General features: G+C 49.4%; 1 protein-coding gene across 1 annotated transcript in view; it reads left to right on the top strand.

Moving 5' to 3' along the window:
• SDK2 (sidekick cell adhesion molecule 2) overlaps positions 1-12,890 on the top strand; it is a 119,122-nt gene that overhangs the window by 55,741 nt on the left and 50,491 nt on the right. The window contains 8 exon segments of the mRNA XM_008576085.1: positions 404-585; positions 1,201-1,316; positions 8,943-9,138; positions 9,326-9,424; positions 9,860-10,051; positions 11,324-11,445; positions 12,199-12,308; positions 12,409-12,559. Coding sequence (XP_008574307.1) covers positions 404-585; positions 1,201-1,316; positions 8,943-9,138; positions 9,326-9,424; positions 9,860-10,051; positions 11,324-11,445; positions 12,199-12,308; positions 12,409-12,559 — 1,168 coding nt within the window.

The following is a 12,890-nucleotide window of genomic DNA, read 5'->3' on the forward strand; positions in this document are numbered from 1 at the left end:
TGGCCAGTGTGCTCACTGGCTGAGCGCGGTGCGGGCGACACCAAGCCAAGGGTTGCAATCCTCTTACCGGTCACAAAAAGGACCAAAAAAAAAAAAAAAAAGAACCATCTGAGCATATCCCCTAGACCTGTGCTATCCAGTAAGGTGGCTACTCGTCACCTATGGCTACTTAAACTAATTAAAAACAAATCAAACTCAAATTCAGTTCCTCAGTTGCACTAACCACATTTCAAGTGCTCCATAGCCACGTGCATTCGTGGCTACCCTATTAGACAGCACACATAGTGAGCATTTCTACCATCACAGAAAGTTCTACTGGACAGCCCTGCTTTACAGAACTTCCCTGGGCACCAAGCTGAGCAAGCCGACTCAGAACCGGCTGCCCCCTCGCCTTTTTCCTCAGGTACTGCCTGGCCGGGCTGCCCGTTGGGTACCAGTTTAAGAACATCACGGATGCAGACGTCAACAACCTACTGCTAGAGGACCTCATCATTTGGACCAACTACGAGATCGAGGTGGCCGCCTACAACAGTGCCGGGCTAGGCGTCTACAGCAGCAAAGTCACTGAGTGGACGCTGCAGGGAGGTAGGTAGAGACGGTGGCCTGGCAGGTGCTGGTGCTTCCCTTCCTCCCAAGTCTTGCACCTGCTGGATCCTGCACCTGTCAGGTTCTGCACCCGTCGGGTCCTATACCTGTCCTGTTCTGAGAACCTCAACCTGTGTCACCTGTTTTAACCAGGCCCTCACTAATGCTCTCTGGTGCTGGAATCCCCACCCTGCACCCAGCTATCCTGCAAGGTGGGAGGACTGAGGGGAAGATGCAGAGGAAGCCAGGGCCAGACATGGTGGAGGGCAGAGGCTTCAGGGATACAGGGACCTTTTACAAAGTTCCACATTAACTGGATCATGAAACAGCCAACATTTAGCCTTCTACCTGAAAAATGCCCCAGAGCATTTTTCATACCCCTCACTTTTATTTATTGGTAACCTGCAAGGTGGGTCAGGAAAGTTTTATTAAACCTGAAGTAATCCAGAGAGAGTAAGAGGGCGTCTTAAATCTACACAGCGAGGGAGGAGTTGGGGGGCAGGGGGGTGGCCAAGCAGAGTCTGCAGACCTCATGCCTGTGTTTACTGAACTGGGCAAGAAGACCGATTGGGCCCTTCCACACTCCCTCACCCCTGTCTCTCTGATGTCGTCTAGTTCCCACGGTCCCTCCCGGCAATGTGCATGCAGAAGCCACCAATTCCACAGCCATCCGCTTCACCTGGAATGCCCCCAGCCCCCAGTTCATCAACGGCATCAACCAGGGCTACAAGGTACCCAGGGCCTCTCCTTGCCCCAGGAGGAAACCTTGAGATTCTCTGGGGGAGGATGGAGGCTGGGGAGGCCCAGAGAAGGCGAGGGAGGGGGCAGAGGGAATCCCCCTCTGTTTCTGAAATCACTGGTGCAAGCCAAGCAGAGGACATGTGACTAAAGCCAAGGGCACATGGGCTTTCTCCGAGGCCACTTGGTGCAGGAGGCATCCTCAGTGAGACTGGGTTATAACAAAACCTGGTCTATCTCAGGCTCAGGAACCTGACTGCAGCCATGGCCCCATCAGAAAAGTCCAGCGTTCATTTCTTACCATCAGGGCATGGCTCCAGTGGCACCCACTGGGACATGTCTCCTTGGGCTATGTAAGCACCCACATAGTCTGTGGTTAAGGACACGGGATTAGAGACTCAGGCAGACTTGAGTTAAAATCCCAGCTCTACCTCTTACTAGCCTCCCAGACACGTTCCTTAGTATGTCTGAGCTTCAGTCCCTCACTAAATACGTATTGAGCACCTTCTCCGTGCTCTGCTCCAGGTGCTGCGGAACTAAAATACACTTAGTGTTTTCTCTTTGGGTGAAGATAACAATGATACCTATTTCTTAGGGTTGTGGGAGGTTAACGTGAGATAAGATGTCATTTGTTCAGCACTGTGACAAGCACATAACAAGCACTCAGAAAGTGTAGCAGCAGTGGTCGTGCCTTGGTTTGCTAGGACTACCATAACAAAGCATCACGGACTGGGGGCTTAAACAACAGAAATGTATTTTCTCACAGTTCTGGGGGACTGAAGTCAAGGTGGGGCACAGTGGCTTCTCCTGAGGGCTCTCTCCTTGCCTAGTGGATGGACGTCTTCTACCTGTGTCTTCACATGGGTGTCCTCTGTGTGTGGTCTTCCTAATTAATGTCTTTTTATAAAGACACCAGGGGCCGGCCCGGTGGCGCACTGGAGAGTGCGCCGCTTAGGAGCGCGGCGGCGCTCCCACCGAGGGTTCAGATCCCATGTGGAGACCGGTTCCCGCTCACTGGCTGAGCACGGTGCGGGTGCAACACCGAGGGTTGCGATCCTGTTGCCGGTCCCCAGTACGCGTGCCACCAGAAAGCTAGCTGCAAAGAGAAGAGTGCTGCAGGCTGTGCATGTGAGCCCGGGGATCTGGTCACCTTGAAGCGACTAGCAACTGCACTGTGTTTGCATGTGTGCCACTAAGATTATTCTAGGACCAGCAGCCTCAGCCATTCTTACTGCAAGTTGAGGGAGACTGGACAGCAAGGGACTGAGATTAAATCACGAAGAGAATTTTCTGCTAATGTTGCAAACAAGCAAAGGAGGGGTGGTCCAGAGCCGGATACACCCCGGCCACAGCCCACTAACTCCCAGGAAGGAGGCAGTCCCGAGGCCAAGGGTGCTGCCACTAAACTAGCTGGCTGGAAAAGTCTCGTAACTGGGACTCAAGGGAAAGCAGAGAGGGGGAGGCCAGCAGCACCGAGGAGCAAAGGAGCTGAGCTGGGAACAGTTAGCTTCTTGCCTCTAATTCTAAGCACAAGTTTTATTCTACATATGGGAGGACTGGGCTACGAACTTGTAAGGCAAACATCTCCCCCGAGGGCCAGGAAGGCCAGCCAGTGGCCAGGGCAATTGGGTCAATGGCCAGTGCTGACCCAGAGCAAGAGGAGTCTGCAGAGACCTGCCGGATTCCAGGTTCAGCCAGTGCCCAGCACCCAGCAACCGCTTGATGAAGGTCAGTGGGAATGAGCTGCCCAGTGTTTTGAGCACAGGAGCCGGGGAAGGGTAGGATGAGCTCACGCCATGGGGCACTTTCTACATGCCAGGCAGCATGCCAGGCAGTGTGCTAGATGTGTCCCCACACTCTTCCCTCGTGCAGGCCGCACAAGAGCCCTGAGAAGTATTATCATCACCCTGTCTTGCAAAGGAGGAAACTGAGGCACGAGAGGGAATTCTCTGGTAACTGCAGAGCTCCCATTCAAACTAGAGCCTGCACTTTATTTACATTAAAAAGAAGACATGTCAGCATTATAAATTGTAATAATAACTATAACTTCATTTTTTTGCAGCGCAAATGAATAAAAGTGGGATTTTTTTTCCTGCTTCTTTGGCCTCTAATATATCACAGGTCAGTGTTTGACCGTTGAATACCTCCAATGAGAAGGGACTTTTTCCTCCTTTTAATTGTTGAAAATTTTCAAACATCTACAAAAGTAGAGGGAAGACTGTAGTGGACACCTGTGTGCCCATCCCCAGCTGCGACAATTACCAGCTCACAGCCCAGTGTGTTCCATCTGTCCCCCAGCCCTCTGCCTGTCCCCCGGAATATTGTGAAGCAAGTCCCAGGCATTGTATGATTCCATCCATAAATGTTTCTGTAGAGAGACATTATAGATAAGGTCTCTATTTAAAACAATACCACAATCACCACATTACCATGCCTAAAAATATCAACAGTCTATTTAATACCATCAGATGTCCAGTCAGGCTTCACATTTCCTTGATTGCCACATAATTTCTGTTATAGTTGGTTTATTTGCCTCAAGATCTAAATGAAGTCCACGCAGTTGCAATCGGTTGGGGTTTTTTTAGGTCTCAGTTGATCTATAGAGTCTCTCTCTCTCTCTCTCTTCTCTTTTTTTCTTATGATTTATTTGGTGAGGAAACTTATTAATTTGCTCTATAGAATTTTCCATTTCTTTTTTTCTTATGATTTATTTGGTGAGGAAACTTATTAATTTGCTCTATAGAATTTTCCACAGTCTGGATGTCACCGATTGCATCCCGGTGGGGTCATTTAACACATTCCTCTGAGCACTATATTTGCAGTAAATTGGAACTTGGAGCTAGAAGCCGATCAGATTCAGGTTTGAAGATTTTTATTTTTTTCAAAATATTACTTCCTAGATGGTGCTGTGCATTTCAACAGAAGGCACAAATTCTGTCTGTCTTTTTGATCATGACATTGACAGTCCTTATATGATCTGTTATTTCAACAGGGGTTGCAAAATGGGGGCAATTCAATATTATAATTTCCTCTTGAATTATTAGTTGAAATCCTTTAAAAAAAGAATTTTTTCCATATCAACTTTTTGGTTACCCAAAGTTCACTTCATGTAGGAAAAACATGGTCAATGCTCGATTCTTTTCCATTACTTACCAATTTCCAGTATAATGAATTGGTTCCTTAGTATCTTCCAAGGTGACAGGTGAGTTTAGGTTGGGAGCGGGGTATGTTTTTGTCTTGGTTTGGTGTTGGTAGTATTATTATGCACTTAAGGATTTTTTTTTTGACACATCTGATATGTTTCAATGCACTGCTATTATTCTTCTTATTGATGTCACATCGACCCATTGTTACCTCTCCACGTTGCTTTGTGAGTCTTTATGACATGGCCCCCTAGGTTCTGATAGCTTCCTTGCAATCTGGTATGACAAGATGTTCCCAGCTATAAACAAGTGTATTTCCTGGGATCAGCCTTTTCTTCAAGGAGTAGTCAGAAATGATAATTAGATACCACAATCTGGACACTTGGGGATGCTCCTTGCTCTAGGAATTGCTATTTTTAGACCCTGTTAATGGACATCTAGGAAGAAAATACATCCTGATACTCCCAATTCAATTTCAGGACTACTAGCTTTTTAATAATCTCATTGGCCTTTTTCCTGTATCTACTTTCTCCATACAGAAAATACAGTTCCTACAACACCAACATAATTACCCACCTATTTTATCCAAATACACAGAACAGCTTCAGAATAGTAATATCAGCACTATGATTACTGAAAACAGTTTCAGATTATTTGCAGTTTTCTTGTTCTTAGGGTATATCCCACTAGGGACATGCGCCACGTTTTTGTGCAGCAAAGCCTTTCGGAGTTGTTTCTCTCTGTGTAATTTTGCTGCAGCTCAGTACGCTGTTGGGGTCATTTGCTTAATTTTGCTTTCGATTTTGGGGGATTGATTTTTTTAATTTAATTTTGCTCCATAGTTACGTAGAACATTTACATGGTTCCAAAGTCAGTCCTATGAAGCAAATTCTGAGCAAATCAGCCTCAATCCTGGCCCTCTCATTCCCCCATAGGTTTGATTGCTTTTTGTTTGGTTGGTTGGTTTGGTTTTCTTCGTTTCTGTAATATAAGCTAGTACACACATATGTGATCTTGTGTCCTCTCCTTAGGTAAATGACAGTGTATTGCCACACTTTCTTGGTTTTATTTTTTTAATTTTTATTATTTACAAAATATCCTGGAGATGACTCCATTGGAGTATGTAAAGACATTCCTTATCCCTTTTATGCATTCGTATCCTGCTCTATCGTGCAGATCTCCCATAGTTTATTCAACCAGCCCCCTGGTGATGACAACTTCGTTGTTTCCAGTCTTTTACTATAACCGGCCTTTCTGCATTGAACGGCTCTTTGCATAGATCCTTTCCTGTTCTCACCGGATAGCTGTGGAATAGATACCCAGAAGTGAGATGGTTGGGTCAAAGGGTAAATGTGTATATAATTTTGCTGCAATTGCCAAATCCCCCAGTTCAATTAATTTTTTTAATTTTTTAATTTAATTTTTTAAACAGGAAATATGTTTGTATGATTCAAAAAAAATCAACGTATAGCAAAAAGTCTTCATCCCACCCCAATCCCCCATCTGCCTCTTTCTACTCTGCCCAAACCCCAAACTCTCCCTCTGTAAGTAACCAGTGTTATTGGTTTCTTACATAGCCTTCCAAGTTGTTTTATATGAATCTCTGTAGACACAAAGAGATAGATAGAGAGGAGAGACAGAGAGAGAGAATTTGCCCTACTTTTTTTCTTTTTAATCCAGTAGCTAGAGGCCATGCATACCCTCCTACACTCTCAACCCCATAATGTACTGCCTGCACCAGGAACAGGAGGCACATCGCTGTGTCAGCTCCTGCCCAGCAAGGTAGCTATTACTATCCCCTGTAATAACCTGAGGCTCAGAGAGGTGGAATGGCTTCCCCAGGGTCCCACATTAAGTGACAAAGCTGAGCTCAGGTTCACATGTCCTCCTTCCTCTCCATGCTGGCTGCACATTCTGCCACCACCACACCAGTCCCACCAGCAGCACCATTCTTCAGTTACAAGGTTTGCCTCCCTGGGCCTCTGCTCTCCAAGGGGGTATGGCCTGTCCCAGGAACCTAGGTCTGCTGCTCATTCCCCATTGCTCTGCTCAGAGGAGCCCAGTCTGCTTAGAATCCAAGACTAAGGACCTAATAGTATGAATCAACACTGGCTCTGATTAACGAGAAGGCAGGAGACAACACAGAGAAACACTAAATTTCCCTAGCAGCTGTGTGTACCTTTGGGAGGCAGAGATCATCATTGTGATCTCAGGGTCCACAAATCTGGAGCCAGCTCCTGGTGGGTCCACATGCAAGCTTCTCAGCCTTCCTGAGCCTCAGTTTGCTTTTTTGTAACAGCATAGAGCAATGATTCTCATCTAATGCTCATTGTGATGATTAAATGGGACTGGTCACTGGTGGGCTTAACCCAGGCCAGGCACACAGTAAGAGCTCAACAGGTGGTATAGCCCTGTTGTGAGTTTCCTTGAGCACTGAGGTTGCATTCCACAGCTGCCCAGAGCCCAAGTGCTTTAGGACAATAAAAGATGCAAAAAGCAATTCTACTGTCTTTCTCTGGCCCTGAGGGGGAGGCCTCTTATCCTTAAGCCTCCTCCTCTTTGGGTGCAGCTGGAAAAGGACAAGCGTCTCACATCCCGGAGTAAATATTTTGAAACAGCCATGGGAAGCCATGGCCCTGCCACCATCTTGGGCTTCCAGCGTGGCACTGGAGGATAATGAAATCCATGTCATAACCCCACAAAACCACGCTTCTCTTACCCTGTGCATTTCTTCTTGGTCGTTTTTGTGGGCAAGGCCTGGTGATATTGTTTTAAGGGACTTTACAATGTCTATTTTGTAAAGAATGGTACTGATTGTAATTGGCCAAAGCCCAATAAAATAATATTTACCCAGATTTTACACTTGCTGAGAAACACACCACACAATTAATTCTAACAGCATAATTAATTCAAATTTACATTAATTAAATTAAATTAAAACATTAAATTTGTTTCTTAATCTACTCCAAAGAAGTTCAGCAGTTTAATTGCTATGAAACAAGATAAGTGAAATAAGGAGGATATTTAACATACTTATTAAATGCCACTTAGTATTTTTGATTAGTATTTTTGGGGTCTAATTAGTGTCTAATTAACTTGCTATAGGCTATCTTTTCACAATACCAATTAAATTTCAAAACATCTTTTATAAACACACAGCCATGAAAAGGAAAAGATTAAGCATTGTTACAGGCGTGAGTTAATCAGGAGACATTGGCATGGTATCGTTTTATATCTATAAATACCCTTGCTTATTAAAACTCATCAAGTGTTGCTTTTCACCATTAATTGCTATTTAATCAACTTCAGATAAATGAGGAAATCTCCAAGACCAGCTGTCATTGCTGGAGACAGATAAAGGGCCCAGAAAACAGGCGCATGAGGTGACACAGCAGGGGGCAAGATAACAGAAGGGGCAGGGGTTGGCCAGTTAGCCCATTGGTTAGAGCACAGTATTATAACACCAAGGTCAAGAGGTTGGATCCCCCTGTACCAGCCAGCCACGAAAAAAAAGAGGGGAAGCAAGAGACTTGGGTGACTGATGGGTGGAATGTGCAGAGGGGAGATGAGAGAGAAAGCAATGCATGTCCAACTGGGATTTTCTTGCCTACACCTGCCTCTAGGTGATGTTTAAGATTGAAATTCCAAATTGGAGCAAGAGGATGAAAGCTACCCAACAAACTAAAGTTCCCAGTTCTATAGCAAGTGACCCTTGGAGAACTCCAGGAGAGAACTACCCCGGTTCACATAGAGAAAGGTGTAAGAGCTCAGGGGTTGGAGCCTGAGAACCTCAGCTTCCCCCTAGCTGTGTGACATAGTGTAGGTCACTCAGCCTCTCTGAACCTCGCTTTGCTCATCTGTAACATACAGAGCCAGCTTCCTGAGTCTGCAACCTCTGCAGTCACCCAGGGCTCCACACTTAGAAGGGCCCCACCCTTGGTTAAATGCTCTGCTTCTGTCATTGTGAAGTTCTTAATGATTTTTGAAGAAGGGGACCCTCCATTTTTATTTTGCATGGGCTCTGCAAATCGTGTAGGCAGTCCTGGTAAAATGCCTCCCTCGCGGAGTCGCTGTGAGAATCAAGTAAGGAATGACCCATGGGGAGTACCTAGCACCGTGCCTCGCAGAGTCAGTGCCCCAAGAAATGGAGTGGCCACCAAAATGAACTCCCAGGAGCACAGGGCTCCAGTGGCCCATGAGTTACCATGGGTTCCCTGGGAGGAGGGACCCCAGGGACCTGGGCTCCTGGATACTCTCTGTCCATTGGCCCAGCCTGTGGGAGAGGCCTGTTCTTTTCTGGAACATTCTTGCTGCCGGCTCCAGTGGCCCATGAGTTACCATGGGTTCCCTGGGAGGAGGGACCCCAGGGACCTGGGCTCCTAGATATTCTCTGTCCATTGGCCCAGCCTGTGGGAGAGGCCTGTTCTTTTCTGGAACATTCTTGCTGCCCTGCCTGAATTGCTGGCCTCTCCCCAGCTGATCGCCTGGGAGCCAGAGCAGGAAGAGGAGGCTACCATGGTGACCGCCCGGCCCAACTTTCAAGACAGCATCCACGTGGGCTTTGTGTCTGGCCTGAAGAAGTTCACCGAGTACTTCACCTCGGTGCTGTGCTTCACCACCCCCGGAGACGGGCCCCGCAGTGCCCCCCAGCTGGTGCGCACCCACGAGGATGGTAGGCAGCCCCCCGGCCCCACCCCCACCCCCACCCAAGGCCAGGCTGGACGCTCGGGGCAGAAGGCAGTCCTGGTCTTGTCTCCCATGCTGGGCAACCCAGGACACCATGAGCTGTCTTGCAGACGGTGGTTTCTCTCTGGCTCTAACTAGCATTGGGTTGGGTGGGGGGCCCTTTTGGGGTACAGTGCCTGGGCCTGTGGGACATCTGAGCTTCAGTGAAATCCTGGACACCTCGCTGAAGGTCAGCTGGCAAGAGCCAGGAGAGAAGAATGGCATCCTCACAGGTAGGCACCGTGGTGTTTCTGAACCAGAGGGTGGGACAGAGCCGGGAACGGTCAGCTCGTGCATCCCCCTGCCTTCGAGCTAGTTTTCATCCAGACCTTCCCAGCCGACCTGCTCTTTCTTAGAAACCCTCAGGGGCGGCTCTCAGTGCCTGCTCTCCATAACACATCCCAGATGGCCCCAGGTCTTCAGCCACAGACCTCGGTGGCTGCCACAATGACTTGCTGTCTCTCCTGCAGTCCCCACCCAGTGGTGGCATCCCCCTGAGGTTATACCTGGGGCCCAGGCATGTGGCCAGCAGCCCCCACCTCCCTTGGCTCCTTTGTTCCCTGTGTGGATCTAACTGCAAGCCAGTGAAGAAGTGAGTGTAGAGCAGGAAGGTCAAGGCCAGCTATGGTCACAGCCAAGCTCATGCCACCACTGGGGCCTCTCCCCAGGGTACCGGATCTCCTGGGAGGAGTATAACCGAACCAACACCCGTGTGACCCACTATCTGCCCAACGTGACCCTGGAGTACCGCGTCACGGGCCTCACCGCACTCACCACCTACACCATCGAGGTGGCCGCCATGACCTCAAAGGGCCAGGGCCAGGTGTCTGCCTCGACCATCTCTTCAGGGGTGCCTCCAGGTAGGTGCCTGCCTCCAGGGGGTACTCCTGGGCTCCCCAGAGCATGCTTAATTCCCATGATACCAGGTGTCTGAATGGAGACTCCATGGGGCTAATTCTCAGAAAAGCAGGACGACTCTGCCCTTCACCCCCATCCCACACCAGGTTCCACATCAGGCAATCGTACCTCCGATTCAGGGGAAGAGTTCTCCCTGTCACCCAGAAAGTCCAAATTGGATACAACTCATGGGAGTGTTGTTTGGGGAGTGGGCAGAGCACGGTGGGAAGAATCTGAGGCCTGGGGTAAAGAGCAAGCTGAGGTCTAGTCTCAGCTCTGCTTCTGCCAAGCTCTGCAACCTTGAGCAAGTCAAGTGTCCCCTCTGTACCTCAGTTTCCCCATCTGTATATTTGGGAAGTTGGACTAGATAACCATGGGGTCCTGTCCAGATCAGCAAAGCTATGCTTGTGTGACCTGGCCAGAATCCCTCGACCTACCCATGGAGATGGCTGAGGTCCCTGAGCTTTGGCCAACCCCAGTGATAATAACAGTCACACTGACAGGGATTTATGTAGAGCTCGCCGGGCATGGAGCTAAGAGCTTATATACATCAACTCATTTAATCCTCACAACAACCCTGAGGTAGGCGTTGCCATTAGCATTTCCATTTTACTGAGGAGGACACTGAGGCACAGAGAGGTAGGTAACGTGCCCAAAGCCACACAGCCTGGAAGTGGTGGAGCTGGATTCAAACTCACCCAGTCTGACTTCAGAATCTGTGTTCTTTCTGTTTCTCCTGTGCTCCAAGGGCCCCAGGTTTCCTGGCTGGAAAATAGGAGATGCCTCCTGTCGCCACTGTCCTTCTAGCCTCCCTCAGCCACTATTAGGCTTGGAAGGGGTGGCAGGGCTGCGTGCGGATGGAGAGGAGGACTGATCCCGTGTGGTTTCTTTCTGAGCCGGGCTTGGTTTTGTGCAGCTCCAACTCCCTCACTCACATCCAAAACTGCCAGGAAGAAGCCCCTTGCATACCCCACCCCTACTTACTGGCCCTGGGAGCCTTCTCTCAGCCCTGGGAGGTCCCCTCAGCCCCCAAATCTGTCTCAGCCTCCTGGTATGAACATGGTGCATCGTAAGACACAGGAACGAAGGCTGTGTTGGTGGGATGAGGCCTTAGCCATGCTTCTCCTGGGATGTTTCCAGAAAAAGTGTGACACACGACCCTCTCCAAAAGCCCTGTTCGATGGAGAGGGACTTTCTCACCCAATCTCTTTTCCCTCCCTGTTCTCTCTTTCCAGAACTCCCAGGGGCCCCCACCAACCTGGGCATTTCCAACATCGGCCCCCGTTCTGTGACCTTGCAGTTCAGGCCGGGCTATGATGGGAAAACCTCCATCTCCCGCTGGCTGGTGGAGGCCCAGGTAAAGCCTGCTGGAGGGCAGCCCTGGGGCCCGGGAAGCCTGCTCCCTGGCCTTAAGCATTCCCATGCCCTGGAGTGCAAAATCATCTGTGTATTTCCAGCTGTGTGAGTTTTCACATGCAACTATCAATGGCCAAATACGCCAAAACTGCCCACGGTTCCCAACGTTATCTCTGCCTTCACCTCGCCTGTGCATGTGAAAACATCCACACACACCAGTCCCCTCCTGGGGCAGGGTGGTGACCAGGTCACCTGGAAAAATAACCGGTCGCTGCCTGCAGTCCTCTAAACCCGTGATTCTCAGCCTTGGCTGCACCCTGGGATCATCAGGGGAACCTTCAGAAGCTCCGACACCTGCGTCCCACCCCTGGCAATTCTGATTATGATTTAGCTGGTGTGAGGAGCAGCCTGGTTTTCAGAAGCACCCTAGGGTCATCTGAGGCACTGGTTAAAAGCACCGATTCCTGGGCACCAACCCCAGGGGTTCTGATTGGTCAGGTCTAGGGTAGGGTCTAGGAATGTGTTTATAACAAGCATTCCATGAGCTTCCAAAGCAGGAGGGCTCAGAGTTATACTCGAAGTCACATTTAAGGGCCTGGAAGGATGGTGGCCCCGTTTGGTGCCCTCCAGATGAGCCAGGGATTGAACCAAGACCTTCCTTGGGCAGAGCTTGTACCTCCTAGGAGCTGGGGCTCAGAGCACCCCCATCTCAGCCCTGTAGGCTGGACAGATCTAAGGGTGGTCCCTTTTCCAGGTGGGTGTGGTCGGGGAGGGAGAGGAGTGGCTTCTGATCCACCAGCTCGCCAATGAGCCCGATGCCCGCTCCATGGAGGTGCCCGACCTCAACCCCTTCACCTACTACAGGTAAATGGGGCAGGGCAGGGGAGGGCTGCCCAGACTGGGACAGGGTTTGGCCCTGACCTCCTGCCCTTGCCATCTTGCTCATCCCCTACCTCCACCCCAGCTTCCGCATGCGCCAGGTGAACATCGTAGGTACCAGTCCACCCAGTCAGCCTTCTAGAAAGATCCAGACCCTCCAGGCGCCCCCTGACATGGCCCCAGCCAACGTGACTCTGCGCACGGCCAGTGAGACCAGCCTGTGGCTCCGCTGGATGGTGAGGTTCCCTTGAGGACAACGGGGTGGGACAGACCCTCATTGCTCTGCAAAGCTGCCATTACCTCCGAGGGGATGCAGGTCGGAATACCTACGGCTCTTTTCTCTTTCCCTTTTTTTTTTTTAACTTCTTTTCTTCTTTACTTACATGGTAAGGTGCCTGATAAATACTCAGCCTAATGAATAATCCCCCACATGAGGGGAGAAAGCTAGAAAACACTGTTTATTGAGCATTGCCAAGTACCAAGCATTTAAAATTTTTTTAGCCCATGTAATCCTTTCAGTAATCTTACAAAGGACACATTCTTATTCCCAATTTACAGCTAAGAAAA

This window comes from Galeopterus variegatus, unplaced genomic scaffold (genome assembly GCF_000696425.1).
Source record: "Galeopterus variegatus unplaced genomic scaffold, G_variegatus-3.0.2 Scaffold1283, whole genome shotgun sequence".
Lineage (NCBI taxonomy): Eukaryota > Metazoa > Chordata > Mammalia > Dermoptera > Cynocephalidae > Galeopterus > Galeopterus variegatus.